The 20,474-nt window shown below is 37.7% G+C and overlaps 1 protein-coding gene across 1 annotated transcript in view; it reads right to left on the bottom strand.

The window, feature by feature from the left end:
• Positions 1–20,474, bottom strand: part of LOC150087580 (ubiquitin-conjugating enzyme E2 W) — a 120,451-nt gene that overhangs the window by 40,737 nt on the left and 59,240 nt on the right. The window contains exon 4 of the mRNA XM_090372145.1: positions 14,218–14,373. Coding sequence (XP_090228271.1) covers positions 14,218–14,373 — 156 coding nt within the window. The remainder of the gene's footprint in view (positions 1–14,217; positions 14,374–20,474) is intronic.

Raw genomic sequence — 20,474 nt, 5'->3', positions numbered from 1 at the left:
TTAGGCCTCTAGATCTGTATATAGTACTTAATGTGTGGCCTGAACATTGCCTTATACAAGGGGACAATCACTTCCTTATCCTTGCTAGCAAAATTCCTGAATATCATTGACAAGACACCATAAGCTACACTTGCAGCCATTTTTCACTGCTCAGAAACCTTCATATCTGACTGCACAATTACACCAGGTCCTTTTCATTATCCACTACCCTGAGTGTAGTACCACCCAGTTGATACATTACTATGGGGTTACTGCTACCCATATACAATACTTTACATTTGTCAATGTTAATCTTCAGTTGCCACCTCTCAGCCCATCTGCTCAACTTTTCCAGATCCTTAAGCGGTAGGGTACTATAGTTACTGTCATTAACTACCCCGCCACCCTTCATATCGTCTGCAAACTTAGACATTAACCCTGATATACCTTCACCAATATCATTGATAAATACAGAAAACAACAATGGGCCCAACACCAAACCCTGGGGGACTCCACTAATAACATTAGTCCATGAAAAGCAGTGTCCATTGATAACCACTCTGTCTTCTCCCACTCAACCATCCATCCACTCAATGTCATACTGCTCCAATTTGTATAGTAGTCTTCCATGTGCCACAGTATCAAAAGCTCTTGGAATTTAGCTTTCCTAAAATCCAAGTATATGATATAAAAATTATTCTTTGCATCCTTTGTGACCACATCATAGTTTGTTTGTTTGTTTGTTATTTGGTTTTTAGGAGCATTAGCAACTAAGGACATATTGCTCCGGGATATGCGGTGGTCATTCCCTTGACCTTTCCGCATCCTCCGTATTTGGTGGTGATGGGCTCGAACCCCGGTCTAATCAAGAAGCGTGTGCTACGCACTGCTGCTCCTTCCCACCTGGCTACAGAGGCGCCTCCACATCATAGTATCCAATCAAATAGTCAGACAAGACTTCCCCTTAACAAACCCATGTTATGTCTGAACTATAACTGTAGCCTTGTCTAGATGATCCAGCATTGCTTCCTTAATCAGTGACTCCATTATTTTCCCTGGAACAAAAGTTAGTCTAACAGGTCTGTAATTAGAAGTGTCACCCGTTGATCCCCCTTTGTGAATTGGGGACACTTGCACCTCTTCAGTCCATGAGGACCTCCCCTGAGTCCAAGGATGCTCTCATAATTATGACTAAGGGTTTGCTTATTTCCTTTGTTGCCTTCTTTAATATAATGAGATAAAGCCCATTTACCTCAGGTGCCTTTCTTAAATTCAACAATTTCTCCTCCACTTTGCTCTCAGTTATTAAAAAATCATTAAGCTCCCTGTCAGAGTTTAATAATCTTCTGTCCTCCACTTCCCTACAGAATTCCTCATTTGTGAACGTAGATGCAAAATACTCATTCAGTTTATCAGCTACCTGAGCATGATCATCAATAGTCAAACCACCTATGTTAATAGGACCAATCTGATTCATCCCTTTCCTTCTAGAGTTAACATAAGTCAAGAACTGCTTGTTGTTTTTCTTTGCATCCTTTGCCAAAGATTTCTCGTAATCTGCCTTCACTGCCTAACCTCCTTTGTGACTTGATTACAGACAGCTTATAGCTGCCACTGGCTTCTGAGTCACCTGATAATTTATATGCATCCCATGCATTTTTCTTCTCTGCCACGAGCCACATTAATTCATCTGATATCCATTTAGGCCTAAATGTTAAACAATATTTCTTAGTTGGTATGAAAAGCCTAATACCCTCTAAGATTAAGTCCCTGAAGGCTTCCTATTTAGAATTCACCATTGGTAACATCATCAGTTGATCCCACCGGATAGAATTTAAAAACTGCCTGAGATCCCTGTAGTCACTTTACGAAAGCAAAAGCCCTTCCCTTTAGCCTTGATAGTAGTTACATCTTTAAGTAATTCCCATATCAGTACACTGTGATCACTATCACCCAGTGGTTCCTTTATCTGCAAATTCTTAATGCATGAATAACCACTGCTGATAATCAGATCAAGAGTATTACTTCCTCTGGTTGCCTCTCGAACATGCTGCTGTAGAAATTAGAGTGGGCCAGTAAATCAGATAAGACATTCTGATTTACTGGCCCACTCTATTTCGTTGCACAATTGCTCATTATACTCATCAGATTTACACACCTACTCTCACACACCTACTCTCATTTTTTCTTTCCCAATGCTTATGTCAAACCAAACAGACAACATTGCATTGTCCACCAACATCAATTTGATGCACTTCCTTAGATTTTATGTGTTTTTAACTAACAGCATAAACCCTCCTCCCTTCCTGTCCCGAGTATCCTTTCTATACACATTGTACTCTTCAAACTCCAATTCTGCACTGCTTATATCTGTGTGACACCATGTCTCTGATATCCCAACAATATCTGCCTTTGATGTCTTGACTAGCACTTCAAGCTCATCAAATTTATTAACTAGATTCCTAGCACTGGTGTACATGCAAGTATACCTGCACCTGTTTCTACTCTTAGTTACCCTAACACAGCCCATGTTTTTATTTGTTCCACTATAACTCCCAACAGTCCTGGAAATCTCCATTGCCTTGCTGCTGCCACCATTAACCTTTTAGTCTCTGTATCCTCCCAAGCGTGCAGTTTTCTGACCCACCTAACGCTGCCTCAAGAGCATCAGCAAATATTCTTGCACTATTTCTATTTATGTGTACCCTATCCCTGTAGAAGCAGTCTCTCCTGTCAACAAGCACAGACCAGGCTGAAAAAAAAATTCTACCCCTTGAGCCTTGCACAATCTCACCAGGGCCGAACTGATTGACAAGGCTCTCATCATATACTCCCTCCTATCGTGTCTGGGCAGAATTGTAGACACTATCACATTCAACCCTAACTTGCCACTATTTTTCAACATTGACCCGTACTTGTTAATTAAGTCCGCAGATCTCCTACTCTTAATGTCATTAGTGCCAACGTGCACAACAATATCACCCTTTGCGCCCTTAAAAGATATCTGCTCTACAACGTCATCAACTTCTGCCCCTGGTAGACATACCTTGGTTCTATTCCACTTATTATTTTTGCACAATATATTTCCCGCCTTCTTGACAATAACTAGCTCCTGTGGGACCTGCACATTCTGCACTGAAGGTTGCCGCTGTGTTGCCTGATAATCAAGTGCAAGCTCTGGCATTGATGTGGGCAGCTGAGAGCTTGATGGGTCCTCCAATTTAAGTCCTTCGAGACCATCTACCCTGTCCTTCAAGCTCTCATAAAGGCCCATAGCAATGCTCAGTTGGTGGCTAACTTCTTCACCCTGCTTACATCAAGCACACTTGTTTCTAATTCTTCAGTTTCATTTTCTGCCTACAACAAAGCTCGCAACAATTGTAAAGCAGTTATTAATCAGTCCGAACTACAGTTTGAACAGGCTAAGAGTAGAAAACTTGCTTCTTTCCCTAACGGTAGCCAAGCATTCTGGTCTCTTGCCAAAGCTATTGGCCGCAACTTTTGCCCATCTCTGCTCCCACCTCTGTCCAAACCAGATGTTTCTGTTGTCACTTCGGCCAAGGATAAAGCTGACTGCTAGCATCCCTTTTTTCTTCAAACTCACGTATTAATAATCTTGGTAAAACACCTCCCAGCATTTCCAACATGCTCCATTCAATGCCTCCTGTGGTCTTCCGTCAAAAGGATGTCAGAAGGATTTTGACGAATCTTGATGCTAAGAAAGCTCCAGGTGCTGATGGTATTTCTCCAATTGTTCTCAAAACCCGTGCTCCTGAGCTTACACCTGTTCTTTGGCACCTTTTTTCACTTTCTTATTCCAAAGGTGTTTTTCGTTCTGCTTGGAAATTTGCTCATATCCAGCCAGTTCCTAAAAAGGGTGACAAATCCCTCCCATCCAATTATCGTCCCATTGCAATTACTTCTACTCTTTCTAAAGTAATGGAGAAATCATTTAACCGCCAACTCTTAAACTACGTAGAAACCTTCCGCCTGATCAACGATCACCAGTATGGATTCCGTCAGTGTCGATCCACTGGTGATATTCTGGCTTATGTTACCCATTTATGGACTAATTCAATGGAAAGGTTCGGTGAAACACAAGTTGTTGCTCTTGACATCTCAAAGGCTTTCGATCGTGTTTGGCATAAAGGTCTTCTAAACAAGCTTCCATGTTATGGTTTGCCAACTATTTTTAGTAATTGGTTATCCAATTTTCTCTCTGATCGCTCACTGAGGGTGATGGTAGATGGCTCTCTGTTTTCTAACTTCTCCATTAATGCCGGTGTCCCCCAAAGGTTCAGTTCTTTCCCCCACTCTTTTCCTCTTGTATATTAATCACCTTCTTCCATTTACTGGAAATCCTATCCATAGTTTTGCTGATGATAGCACATTGCATTCCACTTTCCATTTTGAGAAACCTTGTCCTGCTCAATCAGCTTCAATTTTTCGAAAATTTGCTACCAATTCCTTAAATGCCGATCTTCAGGTAATTCTCCAGTGGGGCAAAGACAACTTAGTTGATTTCAATCCTTCTAAAACTCAGTCTTGTCTTATATCTTGCAAAAAGAATTCTTCTGCTCCTATGCTTATATTTAGAGACACTCCGATTTCTAGGCAAAATGATATATCTCTTTTGGGGATTACCCTTACTTCTAATCTCTCTTGGCACAAGCACATTACAAACATTGCTTCCTCTGCATCTAAAAAACTTGGTTTTCTCTTTCACTCGCGGCGTTAATTTTCTTCCAAACAGCTGCTCACTCTGTATAAATCGCAAATCTGCCCTGCCATGGAATACTGTTCCCATATCTGGGGTGGTGCCCCCAAAACCTCTCTCAGGCTTCTTGATTCAATTCAGAAGAGGGCAGTTAGGTTAATTAATGATTCATCTCTAACAAAGTCTCTCCACTAGCTGTCTCATAGATGTACTGTTTCTGCTGCATGCCTCTTTTACAGATACTTCCATGGGCACTGTTCTTCTGAATTGGCTTCTATAATTCCCGCTCTCTCTTTCGAAACAGTCTGACCATGTGCCGCTACCAGCCAACATCCATTTACTGTCCAACTTCAAACTCACAGAACCAACTTTTTATCTTCCTCATTTATTCATTCATTCAAACTGATGTTTTCTGGAACAACCTTCCTTCGTACGTATTTCCTGAAAATTACAGTCCATTGAAGTTCCAGTCTAATGTAAACAAATATCTCCTTTCGTGTTCTCAACCTCCAACTCAAGCACGGTACTAGGTACAATAGGTTCCAATACCGCTCGTGTTTGGGGTTTCCATGAAAAAAAAAAAAAAACACACACACACACAAATACATCCCCTTGGCAACATCATGTCCCATCTCAGAAAGGTCTGCAAACATTTCACAAGTTGCGCATTTCTTTAGGTTATAATGCATTGGAGAATTTCCCCCTTTGGTTCTCCCCTGAGCCACAGCACTCCCGCTACCTTGTGCATGTTGCTTTGCTGCTCTAGTCTGGGGCATGATTTCTGTTTAAATACAATTTAATTAATTAACAATGAAAATTAATAAGGTTAATAAATTTAATTGATTAATTTACTATACTATTCTTGACTATAGAATACTATACTAAGCTAATGCAATAATACGTATTCTGCTATATAGTTTTACGTTATACCTTAGCTATCAAATTCCCGATATATGTTATCAAGTTATGCTTTACTGTAATGATCACAATACTAAATTAGTTACATCCTTAGCGTAATAGAAAAGATATATGCCCAAAAAAGTGATTAAAACCTTAAAAATACTTATTTATTACAATTAAAACTCTACTATTCTGCATTCCAGTCAAAACACCACTACAATTGCAGTAAGAGTAGAGTTGTAACTTACAAAGTCGCTAATAAATTTTTAAAAAAATATGTTAACGAGCGCTATACAAAGGGTACTAGGAAAGTTTTGCAATACAGCTTTGTTTATTTAATTTTTTCAAAGTAATTTCCTCTACATTCAATACACCTCTCCATCCTCCGAAACCAATCTTTAAACCAGTTCTGCCAAGTTTCACTAGGGAGTAAAGCACACTCGTTGTCCCAAGCCCGTAGAAGGTCCTCATCACTGGAAAACCGCCTCCCTTTTAGCTTCATTTTCACATGTGGGAACAGTGCAAAGTCGCAGGGAGCAAGGTCTGGACTGTAGGGAGGGTGCTCGAGAAGTTTCAGTCCTGTCGTGGTCAAATATTCGGTGCAGGCTTTGGCGGTGAGCTGGAGCATTTTCGTGATGGAGGTACCAGGTGTCCATTCTTGACTTTGGCCGCAGGTTCTTCATAGATCCAATGACTTTAGGCAGGCATTGTTCAGTATACCACTTAGCTGTGACTGTCTTCTGCGTTTGTTGTTTTTGTTTATTATTTGGTTTTTAGGAGCATTAGCAACTAAGGCCGTATTGCTCCGGGAATATGCGGTGGTCATTCCCTGACCTTTCCCCATCCTCCGTAATTGGTGGTGACGGGCTCGAACCCCGGTCTAATCAAGAAGCGTGTGCTACACACTGCTGCTCCTTCCCACCTGGCTACGGAGGTGCCTGTCTTCTGCGTGTCCAAAACGACACGTTCCACAATTCCACTCGATTTGAAAAATACAGCTATCATTTTCTTCTTTACAGATCGGGATTTTCTGACAATTACGGGTGTGTCGTCGTCATCATCAAAGACCCAAACTTTGTTTTGAGCCTTGGTCGGCAGATCGTAATAGTACAGCCAAGTCTCATCACCTGTCACGATGTTGTTCACATACCGAGATTGTCCCTTATCAAACTTTTTTAACATCTCCCGGCACCAAGTCACACTTCGTATCATCTGCTCTTCAGTCAGTTGATGTGGCACCCAGAGAGAACAAAGTTTCTTCACGTGCAAATGATCTTGCAGAATCGAACGAATTGCTGGTGCATTTAGGCCCAAAGTATCCTCTATCTGTTGGTAGGTCACTCGCCTGTTTTCGTCAAGCATTTTCCTCACAGCAGTAACGTTTTCCTCTGTAACTGACGTTCGTGGCCTTCCCGGCCTCTCAGAATCCTCCAGAGTGAAATTTCCCCTTTGGAATTCTCTATACCACCTGAATATCGTTGTACGATGTGCACAATCATCATCTAGTGCAAGAGTCATTTCTTCTAAGCACTGGTCTATGGTTAAACCATGCACGAAATTATACCGCAAAACTGTCCTTATCTCATTTCGTGACCACGATGCCATCGCAAGCACTTTACACTCTCACTACTAATGAATAACTGAGCCCATCGACTTGGCGCGGCGGCTACTATGCACGTATGAACATGTCTCAACATGCAGCAACAAGCAGCTTCCTGTGATTCATTGTTGCGTCATATTGCAAAACTTTCCTAGTACCCTTTGTACTAAGCCTATTTAATCTATTCGTAAAACACAAATTAATCCTTTAACTAATCAAAAAATAAAACAGATATATGCCCAAAAGGTGATTAAACCATTCAAAATACTTATTTATTACAATTTAAACCTTATTATTCTTCTGAGCTACTAGTTACGCTACAATATTCCCGTCAAAAACACTGCTATGATAGTGGTAGGAGTAGCGAGTTGTAACTTACAAAATCACTAACTAAATTTAAAAAATAAGCTAACTAACACCATTAAGCCTATTTAATCTATTTGTAAAACACAAATTAATATGCTAAAAAATATGATAAAATTTCAATGAAAACTTATTGTCTTGCAGCAGCTACAGAAGTCAAGCAATCTGCTCATGTTCATAAGCAGGACTTAATTATTCACATTCGTGACACGATCAAGTGTGGCTGATGTTTAACTATTTGCGCAGTTGCGAGTGAAATTGGTCTTTCTTATGGAACATGTCAATCAATTTTAACACAAGATTTAGGAATGTGACAGATTTCAAGAGTTTGTGCATTACATTCTTCTGATAATCACAGAGGGAAGCAAGTTTTCACATGTCAGGATCTGCAACAATGAGCCACTAACCCACACTGTTTCTTTTATCATTAGTGGTGACAAACCTATCACCACTAATGATAGAAGAAACAGTGGTTCTATCATTAGTGGTGGACGCTCTTGGAACAGAGAAGTTTTTCCTGATTTATTTTCTGATTTATTAGCTTAAATTGTCATATTAACGTATTTCTAGAGTAGCTTTATATTCCTAGTTATGATACTTAGTTTAAAGTTTAACTTAGACAGAGATTTTGTAGGTATTACTTAGTATCGGTAACGGTATCAAATCCACGTGTTACAAATTGAACGAGAGGTCTTTTTTTTTTTTAACCAAATTTAGTCGATTTATTAACCAAATTGTTTATTAAATTAACTTCTATAAGTAGATTATAGACCTAGTCAGGATCCTTAGTTTATTCTAAATTGAGATAGCGAGATTTGGAAGCTAATCAATACTTATGAGTACGTAGAAGTACCGTTCGTGAATTCCCGCCATTTTTACACGATAGCATAACCTTAGTGTAGTATAGTGCATAATATAATATTGTCAATTAATCAGTAAATCTATTAATCTTGATAAACTTTATTGTCAATTAAATTGTACTTTTAACTCTATTATATATATATATATATATATATATATAACGACTTAATCGTAACAAATAATTAATACATAACTATAGTGGTACACGTGATACGGAAGTTATATAAAGGGAACTCGTAGAAAACACTAGATACCGAAAAAATAAATATAGCGTTATAACTGTTTGGATATAACTTAAGGATTTAATTTTGTTTTGAAATTTTATTGAATTAAATCGGAATCATGACTCAGACCAGAGCAGCAAAGCAAAAGGCTCAAGCTAATGGGAGTGCTGTGGTTCAGGGGAGAACTGAGGGGGGCAGTTGCCCTCTGAATCACAGTCTTTTAAAATGCACTGTTTGTTAGATGTTTGCGGAGCAGTCGGGTACGGGACATGATACTGCCAAGGAGGATGTCTTTGTGTGTGCATGATGTAAGGAGTGCAAGGAAATCAGGCGACAACTCAGCGTTGTTGTGGGCCTTTATGAGAGCTTGAAGGACAGGGTGGATGCCCTCGAAGGAAATAAATTGAGGGGCCCATCAAGCTCTCAGCCGCCCACATCAACGCCAGAGCTTGCACTTGGTCATCAGGCAACACAGAGGCAGCCCCCTAGACAGAATGCGCTGGTCACACAGGAACTAGTAGTTGTTGGTGACTCTATTGTCAGGGAAGCGGGGAACATGCTTTGCAAAAAGGATAGGTGGAATAGGACCGGGGTATGTCTGCCAGGGGCAAAGGTTGATGACGTTGTAGAGCGGATATCATCTTTTAAGGGCACAAAAGGTGATATAGTTGTACACGTTGGCACTAATGATATTAAGAGTAGGAGACCGGCGGAATTACTTAGCAAGTACAGGTCACTGTTGAAAAAAAGCCGTGAATTAGGGTTGAATTTGAAAGTGTCTGCAACTCTGCCCAGACACGATAGGAGGGAGTATATGATGAGAGCCTTGTCGATCAATTCGGCCCTGGAGGGATTGTGCAAGGCTCAAGGGGTAGAATTTTTTTCAGCCTGGACTGTACTTGTTAACAGGAGAGATTGCTTCTACAGGGATGGGATACACTTAAATAGAAAGGGTGCAAGAATTTTTGCTGATGCTGTCGAGGCAGTGTTAGGTGGGTCGGAAAACTGCTAGTTGGGGGGGATACAAGGACTAATAGATTAACAGTAGCCACTGGCAGAGGTGGAAGTGATTCTTGCACTGCTTCTATTCAAATGAGCAGAAGTCTGAAAAACAAGATGCAGGATATTTCAGAGACTGCTGGGAGTCATTGCGGTACCAGTAAACACATGGGTTGTGTTAGGGTAGCCAAGAATAGAAACAGGTGCATGTATACCTGCGAGTACACCAATGCTAGGAGTTTGGTAAATAAATTTGATGAATTTGAGGTATTGCTCAAAGCATCAAAGGCAGATATTGTTGGGATATCAGAGACGTGGTGTCACACAAATATAAGGAATGCGGAACTGGAATTTGGGGAATACAATGTGTATAGAAAGGATAGACAGGACAGGAGGAGAGGAGGGGTTATGCTATTAGTTAAGAAACACATAAAGTCCAAGGAAGTGAAGCCAGTCGACATCGATGGACAGGGCAGTGTCGAGTCAGTTTGGTGTGACATAAGCATAGGGAAATCAAAATTGAGAGTAGGAGTGTGCTATAGGCCTAATGACTCTGATGAGTATAATAAGATATTGTACAGGGAAATAGAGTGGGCCAGTAAATCAGAGAGTCTTATAATGGGGGATTTTAATTTCCCAGATATTGACTGGAATTTGTGGATTGGTCACTCGCACACTAGCAAGGCTGTTGTGGATTTATTGGATGATTGTTTTCTACATCAGCATGTTCGTCAGGCAACAAGAGGGAGCAATACTCTTGATCTGATTATCAGTAGTGATTCTTCATGCATTAAGAACCTGCAGATAAATGAACCACTAGGTAGCAGTGATCACAGTGTGTTGAAGTGGGATTTACTCAAGGAGGTAACTACCATCAGAGTTAAAGGGAATGGTTTTTGTTTTCGTAAAGGTGACTATGATGGTCTGAGACAGTATTTAAATTCTATACAGTGGGACCAACTGATGATGTTGCCAACAGCAAACTCAAAATGGGAAGCATTCAAGGAACTAATCTTGGAGGCTACCAGGCTTTACATACCAACTAAGAAATATTGTTCAAGGTTTAGGCCTAAATGGTTGTCAGATGAACTAATGAGACATGTGGCAGAGAAGAAAAATGCATGGGATACATACAAATTAATGGGTGACATGGAAGCCTATGATAGATATAAGTTGGTCTGTAACCAAGTCACAAAGGAGATTAGGAAGGCAAAGGCAGACTACGAAAAATCCTTGGCAAAGGATGCAAAGAAAAACAAGAAAAGAGTTCTTTACATATTTAAACTCAAGAAGGAAAGGGATGAATCAGATTGGTCCACTGGATATTGATGGTTCAACAGTTGAGGATCCTGCTCAGGTGGTTAACAATCAAAACGAGTATTTTGCATCTACATTCACGCATGAGGAGTTATTCAGGAAGGAGAATGATGTAGGTAAAGTAAACATTGGCAGTGAGCTGGAGGATTTTGTAATAACTGAGAGGAAAGTGGAGGAGAGATTGTTGAGGATAAACATAAAAAAGGCACCTGGGGTGGATGGGATCTATTAAGTTATATTAAAGGAGGCAGCAAAGGAAGTAAGCAAACCCTTAGCCATAATTATGAGAGCTTCTTTGGACTCAGGGGAGGTACCCATAGACTGGAGATGTGCAAATGTAACCCCAATTCACAAAGGAGGATCAAAGGCTGACACAAGTAATTATAGACCTGTTAGTTTAACTTCTGTTCCAGGTAAATTAATGGAGGAACTGGTTAAAAAGCACTGCAGGATCATCTAGACAAGAATTCAGTTATAGCTCAGACGCAGCATGGTTTTGTTAAAGGCAGGTCTTGCCTGACCAATTTGATTGGATACTATGATGTAGTCACAAAAGAACTGGATGCAGGGAATAACTTTGATATTATATGTTTGGATCTTAGAAAGGCTTTTGATACTGTTGTATATGGAAGACTGCTGCACAAACTGGAGCAGTGTGGCATTGGAGGCAAATTGCTGCTATGGATAAGGGGATGATTGTGTGGCAGAAGACAGAGAGTGGTAATCAATGGACACTGCTCAACGTGGACTAATGTTATTAGTGGAGTTCCTCAGGGTTCAGTGTTGGGTCCGTTGTTGTTTTCGGTGTTTATGAATGATATTGATGATGGGATATCAAGTTTAATGTCCAAGTTTGCAGATGATACAAAGGTTGGCAGGGTTGTTAAGGACACCACTGACGCTATGCTGCTGCAACAGGATCTGGAAGGGTTGAACAGATGGGCTGAGAGGTGGCAAATGAAGTTTAACATTGACAAATGTAAAGTACTACATATGGGAAACAGTAACCCCAGAGCAACGTATCAACTCTGCGGTACTACACTGACAGTGGTGGAGAATGAAAAGGACCTGGGGGTAATTGTGCAGGCAGATATGAAGTTCTCTGAGCAGTGCAGACAAGCTGCAAGAGTAGCTCATGGTGTCTTGTCAATGATATACAGGAATTTTTCTAGCAGGGATAAGGAGGTGATTATTCCCTTGTATAAGGCAATGGTTAGGCCATATCTTGAGTACTGTATACAGGTCTGGAGGCCTCATTTCAAGAAGGATGTAGAGCTGCTGGAACGGGTACAGAGAAGGGCAACAAGATTAGTGAATGGAACAAAGGGTTGCTCTTACGAAGAAAGGCTTAAGTTTTGCAAATTACAGAGTCTGGAGACTAGGCACCGGCGAGGTGATCTGATAGAGGTGTATAAGGCTTTGAATGGTTTGAGCATGCTCAATGCCAATGGGATTCTTCATCTTGCTCAGAATAATCAGCTCAGAGGGCATAAATTCAAATTGAGGAAGGACGGATGTCGGACAGATGTGCGGAAATTTGCCTTTGGCCAGCGGGTGGTTGGTTTGTGGAACCGACTTCCATCACTTGTTGTTGAAGTTGATAGCCTAAACAAATTTAAGGCTCAACTGGACAGGTATTTCGAGCGAATGGAGGAGTGAAATGGGAGTGGTGTTTTTTTTTTTTTTTTTTTTTGGCTGATGCTGAATAAGCTTGCTTTCTTGCATCATATGCCTCTACTAATGCTAATGCTAATCCATGGCTGCATTGATATGAACCAAAAAACAAAAGACTCAGTCTTCTCACAGACCCAAAAGAACAAGTCACCCTCAATCAAATGTGGTCATCTTTATCATTTTTTTGACCTGCAGATTCATTATGAAATATGGCCCCACATTGATCAATGTAAAAAGTTACATTGATCAAAGTGAACCAGGAATACAGTAAAATCCTGTTACAATATACGAAAATTTTGCTATATATTTTATCAAAAATTTTCCTATAAATGAAATATTTAAGTCCCAGCCTACTTCTCTTATTATTGATGTTTTTTTAACTGTCATTCGAAAAAAAAAAATTTTTTTGATAAAAAATTCAGTATAAGAAATTAATTTCAAAGTTGAACTATGCGTAATGTGTACTGGTTTACAGCAAAAGAAAAATTTCATTTGAAAAGACTCAGCAAAAGAATTATCGCACCTTGATGAATGATTATGCTTTCTTTTTTTTTCTTTTTTTTAACCTTTGGTATCTACGTTTTCAAATTGGGTAAAGTTGAGATAATTAAATGTGAATAAAAAAAAGTTACATTGAAAACAAAACTGACATATTAATATGCAAAAAGTTACAATAAGTTGTATCTGCTCTACCATACTTCTCAATGTATGTTATCACTTATAAATTATATTACTTATGGTATTCTCTGCTAAAAATATTTTTATAATATATATACTCATCTATTTTATTTATTGATTTTAAAGACCAATATTTAAGTAAAAAAAAAGCAGAAATGAATACTTATATATATATATATATTACAGGACTGTGGCAGAATTTATTTATAAAATAATGATTCTTTTGAAATAATTTTCAGCAAATATTCAATAGAACAAACTTTGGGTACAATAAAATGATTTGTTGACCCTTAAGTTTGCTGTAACAGGAAATGACATTATTACAAAATAGTTCTATTGCATGAAGCTTCTGAGAAAACTGCAGGAAAGATCTGTTTCAAGGAATTGGCACTTGAACCTCGACAATGTCCCTGGCACACTTGGCAGGTTCCACTGAAGGATTTCTTGTGAAATACTCCATCACTGTAGATCCTCATCAGCCACACTTGCTAGATTTAGCTCCTTATGATGTCTTTTGTTTCTAAGCTTAAAACCACTCCCACAGTTGAAAGATCACTGATTTGCAACAACTGAGAAAATTATTCAGAATGCAACATAGGAACTAGCAATTCCAAAAGAAGCCTCTCAGAATGTATGCTTCAAAAGCTGAAGAAGCTTTATAATCAGTGTATACAGTTTTATCATTTCACAAATATTAGTTCAAACTCCAAACTTTTTGTTCACCCCTTATACATGCTGAGCTTTCATAATCAATAAATATTTGCTTAATGTATCCTATCCCCTCTAGCAATAAGCTGTACTAGGAACAAAATTTGTATTTGTATATACATATTTAAGATAAATATGTTTATCTTAAATAAACATACTTATCTCATTAAAATAAAATAAAAAATACATATACATGCCTTTTCTTTACAGCTAGAGAGCATAGAAACAATACTTAGGCATACAGATTGGACAGACAAGGCAGGTGACCAGTCTTCTGTTAAAATGGATAGGCAGATATGACCATTACTATATACATGAGGATGAACAGGGATATTAGGCCCAATAAATGTAACCTAAAGAAAAATTCTCTCATAAGCAAAATAACAGGAAGAAATTTATTGAAACAGTTGTTTAAGTGATTGTTAAAAATATCTAATATTAACTCATCTTTAAAGTACTATGCACTAAAAATCATGTGCTGGCACCTAAATAAACAGCATCTGGAAGACTAAGAAATTATTATTATTATTATTTTTTTTTTTCCCCAGTACCATTGAACAATCAGCAGCAATGTGGCATTTAAAATACTAACTAAGGTTTAACTCCATTACCAGTGTTGAGCCACCACAATTTAACAGCCACTGACAGAAGGACCATGAGGGATCTCAGTTTATTGATGCAAAAAGATCACAATGCTCACTGATATAAAATTATCACCTTCCTTGTCATGAAAAATGACCCAAGCACTGGTTCTGTTTATTAAATTACAGCAGATTTAGAAAATTGAGTAAGGGTCAGTTTTCTAAATCTGTTTCATTATGATTATTCATTACTTAAATCCATTACTTGTAAAATATTACAATAGTTTTCCAGCATTTCAGAAATAACAACGAAGCAAAATAAACATGTCGTATCATTGTTAAGAATTTTAAAATCTCTATTGCAATTACCAATAAAAAAATAAAATAAAAAAAATAATGGACTGATAGATATGAATATTAAAATTAAACTTCCTGCTTTAAATGCAAGCGTTATATTATTTATAAACAAATATGACAACAAAGTGATAATATGAAGATGATTCTTAAAATACTTCAATTGTAAAAGAACCAGCTATCAAAATACTTGAAATAAATGCACTTCTTCTACTTAATACTAATTATCTACAAATCAGTTTGTCAGCTTGGTCATCTGTTATTTTTTGTAATGGCATAAAAGCAATATTATAATCACCTAAAAAAGGAAGAGATCCATGAAATGGTAGATTTTAGCCTCTATTAGTAATAGATAGATTCAAAACTTTATGCAGGTGAAGCACTTTCATTTCAAGCAGTTTGATAAAGATAACCAAACTACAAAATGCTGTTTGAACATTATATTAGAACCAATTCTATACAGAAAATCAATTTCCCCCCATTATTTATGTTTTATTTACTACATATGGCAGAATTAAGCTTCCCTTGTTCCGTTATCATAAACATAAACGACTCACTGCTACTTTAATTCCTCCGTAGCCAGGTGGGGAGGAGCAGCAGTGTGTAGCACACGCTTCTTGATTAGACCGGGGTTCGAGCCCGTGACCACCAAATACGGAGGATGCGAAAGGTCAGGGAATGACCGCCCATATCCCCGGAGCAATATGGCCTTAGTTGCTAATGCTCCTAAAAACCAAACAAACAACAACAAACAGCTACTTTAATCGCAACAGCAAGTCACACGATGAATATGTATTTATCAGAAAACATACATCATTGTTTAAAGATTCATGGTCTTTCTACAGAGAAGGATATAAAGTCCTTTATATTACAGAATGCCATGAAAGAATTTACTGAAAGGTGGCAAGTTTGCATAACACTTTGGATGGGGAGAGAAGGGAGGGAGAGAGAGAAAAATCAAATTTAAAAATAAAATATAAGAGCACAATGAAAATGGGCTTATCATAATCTGTTTACAATAAGATCTCATATCATGATTAAGTTATTTGTTTAAAGTAGTCAGCTTATCTCATAAAAAAAAAAAGTTTTAAAATTAGTAATCTTATTCAACTGTAATGTAATTTGAAATCAGATTACTAAAACTAAATTTTCATATTAATGAACATTTTGGATTATTAAAACTAAATTTTTGTATTAACGTACACATAATAAAGTTAAACATTAAAGGAAAAATCAGTATATCAATACATTAAAATTAACAATAAGTTATATCTACTGCACCTTATTTCTGAATGTGTGGTTACTAAAATTTTAAATGCTACTGAATTTGTTATAAAATATGCTTTCAAAACAATATCCAAGTTTTCAGAAGATACTAAGGTTGACAGGGTTGTTAATGACAGTAATGGCAGCGTGTTACTGCAAAAGGATCGAGAAAAGTTGGGCAGAGGGGCTGAGAAGTGGCAAATGAAGTTTAACATTGACAAATGCAAAGTATTGCATATAGGACCCCAGAGAAACGTACCAACTGTGTGGTACTACACTTAGAGTAGTAGAAAATAAAAAAGATATGGGAGTAATTCTGCAGTCAGATATGAAGTTTTCTGAGCAATGCAGACAGGCTGCCAGAGCAGGTTATGGAGTCTTGTCAATGATATACAGAATTTTGCTAGTAGGGAAAAGGAGGTGATTATCCCTTTGTATAAAAGGCAATGGTCAGGCCACACCTTGAGTACCAGGTGAGCCTGCAAGCTTTTCATTAGCTTCGATAAATTAGTGTTTTTTTTTGTTTTTTTTTTTAATTTTGAAATGCAAATATTATAATAAAAATAGTAGATAACAAGATAGAGTGGTGGAAATTTTTGGGTCATTATAGAGAATCTGTTTATCCTTCAAGGTCATTATAACAAAACTAAAATAGCATTAGGAAATTGACCAGAACCTACAACATGATTGTTGAATGTGCTGAGACATTAAAAAGAGGATTTTCAGCATGCTCAAGGGTTGAGCATGCTGAATTCTGATGGGATTTTTCCACTTGCTCAGATTACGAACCTAAGGGGACATAAATTCAAATTGAGGAAAGACATTTGTAGAATAGACATGTGGAAATTTGCCTTTAGCCAGCAGGTGGTGAATTGCTGGAACAAACTTCCATTTGTCGTTGTGGAAGTTGATAGCTTAAATAAATTCAAGAAGGAACTGGACAAACTTTTAGAGGGAATGGTTGTGTGACTTTTTTTTTTTTTTTTTTTTTTTTGGCTGATGCTACATAAGCTCATATGCTTGCTTTGTTGCCTCACATGCCTCTATTACTACTATAAGTTTTATATTTAAATATTGTTTAATACTCTTTATATATTTAAACAATATTGTTTAATATGACAGACCACAGACAGACAGACCAACAAACCAGACTAGACAGAGAGACAGACCAGAGAGAGAGAGAGAGATGTTACTAATGCAGAATTTAGCTCCACCATCCCACAAAGTGTGTAAGTTGCAATCTAAAACCTATCATCATCACCAGCCATTTTCAATCCACTGCAGGATGAAGGCCTCTCCAGCAACTTTCCAGTTCCTTCTGTTTTGTTCAATGGCGATCCATTTACTACCTACAAACTCGTGAATTTCATCTATCCATCTCTGCCATTGTCATCCAGGTTTTCTTCTAGCTATCTAAAACCTATATTGATTTCTAATGCATTGCTGCACAGGCAATGCCTATAAGATTTAAACTAGTATGTCTGCAGCTGATATGCATATGGGGAGAGGGGGGAACAGTCCTCTACAATATTTGTGAAGGAGTGTCAGAATACTTTTAGCCATGCAGTTTAGTCGCGGCTTTTAACATATGAGGTGTGGCTAAATAAATATAATGAAAATTTCCGACCTTACAAGTTATTCCCCTTTAAAATAATTGCCCTGGGCTTGCACACTTCCATATGTTTCTTTAAAAGCACAGAAACATTTCTGGTGGTCATCTTCTGTAAGCTCTTTTAATACTTCAGTCATTTTTTCTGAATGTCATCAATAGACTAAAAATGGGTTCCATTAAGTACACTTTTCAAGTTTAGGGAAGAGGGAAAAAAATATCACAAGGGGTTAGATCTAGCAAGTAGGGTGCACGTGCGCGCACGTGTGTGTGTGTGTGTGTGTGTGTGTGTGTGTGTGTGTGTGTGTGTGTGTGTGTGTGTGTGTCCAGAAACAGGCAAACAGAGAACACACTTTGTACTGGAGCATTGTCTTGATTGATACAAGCATCCAACCATCCTTCCACAATTCAGGTCTCTTCCTCCAAATTTTTCATGCAGCCTTGTCAGAACTTCAAGGCAATAATAAGTTTGATTGACAGTCTAATTGGTGGGACACATTCAGCCATAATAATTCCTTTAATAATATCAAAGAAAACAAGAAGCATGGTTTTCTTTTTGATTTTGACATTCTTGCTTTTTTTGGTCTGGAGGATTGTTTTGTCCTCTATTGCACTGGCTGCCTTTTAGTTTCTAGGCTGTACTGGAAAAGCCAACTTTCATCACAAGTAATTACAGTACCCGTAAAGTACTGTAATTACTTGTGATATAATTACAGTACTGGATCTCCTTCAATTTTTTTCAAAAACCTTTTGAATGGTAAAAACTACCTATCCATTGTGGCTGAAAACGAAAGTGACTTCCAGGTGCTTTCTTGGTTGCCAAATTTGTTCAATATGAATCCCATAGAACATCTCTGGAATTATGGGGATTGACAGATCTGCAATTTTAATTCTCCACCACAGACTATTGCAGATGTACAAACTTGGTATCTTCTCATTCTTTGATCTTCATACAAAAAAGTTTTGGCACTATCTTAGCACACACTTTTCTCATGCCTAAAGTTTCAGTTAAAATTTGTCCGTTTCTTTGTCCATATTTAATTCTGATGCAGCCATTCTAATACTTAAACAATGCTTACTTCTAATCAATCAATCACTCACCCAATCCACATTTTCATTAGTTTCCCTGGTCATTCATAGTCTTCCACATTCTCTCTTCCTTCTAAAAAATCTTTTATGCCATTCAAACATGTGAGCTCTTAACATAGTATCTTCCCCATAAACTTGACATAGCAACTCATTACTTTCAGTTAGTGTTTTCTTTAGTTTTGTTAAAAATTTGAGGTTGATATATTGTTTGATTCTCTTGTCTGTCATTTTTCCGGTACATTGCAAAAACAAAGGGTAACGAAAATCTGTCTCACTGCAAACCAAATGAACGTGCTGGAATGTGACTTGGCAGACAACTAGGGAACGGTTTCACAGGAGGCACTTGGTATGTAGTGACTGCACGGGCAGTCTCGCTATTTTATAGCCACACCTTGTATCAATTAAAACTGAATTTTTATTTTAAAATACATATGAAAGATTTGATTAATTTTCTGTGATTGTCTAGTTGTTGACAACGAGGCAATCATAGAAAATTAGTAAACAAAGTTCATCTGAGCATCATATTTGAGAAGCACTGCCAAGGCTATGTTATGTTAAGGGACAAAGATGTCTCCCATTCCCAATTCTACTTCAATAGATCATGAACAGTTAAATAACGGAACAAACTTTTCCACAAAAATAACTAACCTCCCAAAAGTTTCCTAATTAACTTCACAAATATGTGGTTATGATTCAAAATCTCTGAAATAGTCAAGAAGTCACATCTCCAGGTTCTTATGGCATTGCTAAACAAGTTTGCAAAACCTGTGCTCCAGAATTAACTCCTGCTTTGCATCACCTTTTTACACTTTTATTCCACTAAAGTAAATTATTTCCTTAGAAAGATGAAAAATCCCTTCCTTCCAGGTATTATCTTACAGCATTTACCTCAACCCTTCCCAAAGTAATAGAAAACCCATTAATCACAAACTACCTTGAATCTTTCTATCTCAATGAGCTCATCATCAATACTGTTTCAGTCAGTGGGACATCACTGGTAATATCTTGGAATCAAAGCTTAATCACAATTGCACTTTACATTACTAAGGCATTCAATCAGATCTGTCATAAAGTTCATCAAAGCAAACATATGGTTTTTGCCCCTAATTTTTGCATACTATAAAAGAACCTTTTAAAACAAATCCTAGAATGTCAATTCAGGTGCTATCACTTAGACTGAGATCAAGAGCAACCATTCACAAGATTTTAAAAGCACCAATAAAAAAAAAATTACTATTGCTACATGAAGAGGATTATCTAGCACAGAGTTTCTCAAATTGTGTTCCATGAAAAATCGTAATTAATAATTAAAAATAATAATAAAATAAATAAATTGTGCATATTTGTAGCGTACACCACTTTGGTATTATTATAATATTTAACTTTTTTTTTTTTTTTTCAGTTATTAATATACTGGCATAGACTAATAATCAAATAGACCACGGAACACTTTATTTTGGTAAGCTTTGCATAGAGAAGTATAGGCCTACAAAAAAGTAAATGTGGTGATCTAGTATGCCATTTGTATGCGATTTAGCCTGGAGTACATGGGCTG

This window comes from Mastigoproctus giganteus, chromosome 4 (assembly GCF_048544385.1).
Source record: "Mastigoproctus giganteus isolate SK-2022 chromosome 4, ASM4854438v1, whole genome shotgun sequence".
In the NCBI taxonomy this organism is placed as follows: domain Eukaryota; kingdom Metazoa; phylum Arthropoda; class Arachnida; order Uropygi; family Thelyphonidae; genus Mastigoproctus; species Mastigoproctus giganteus.
This window is presented reverse-complemented; position numbering and strand designations above follow the sequence as displayed.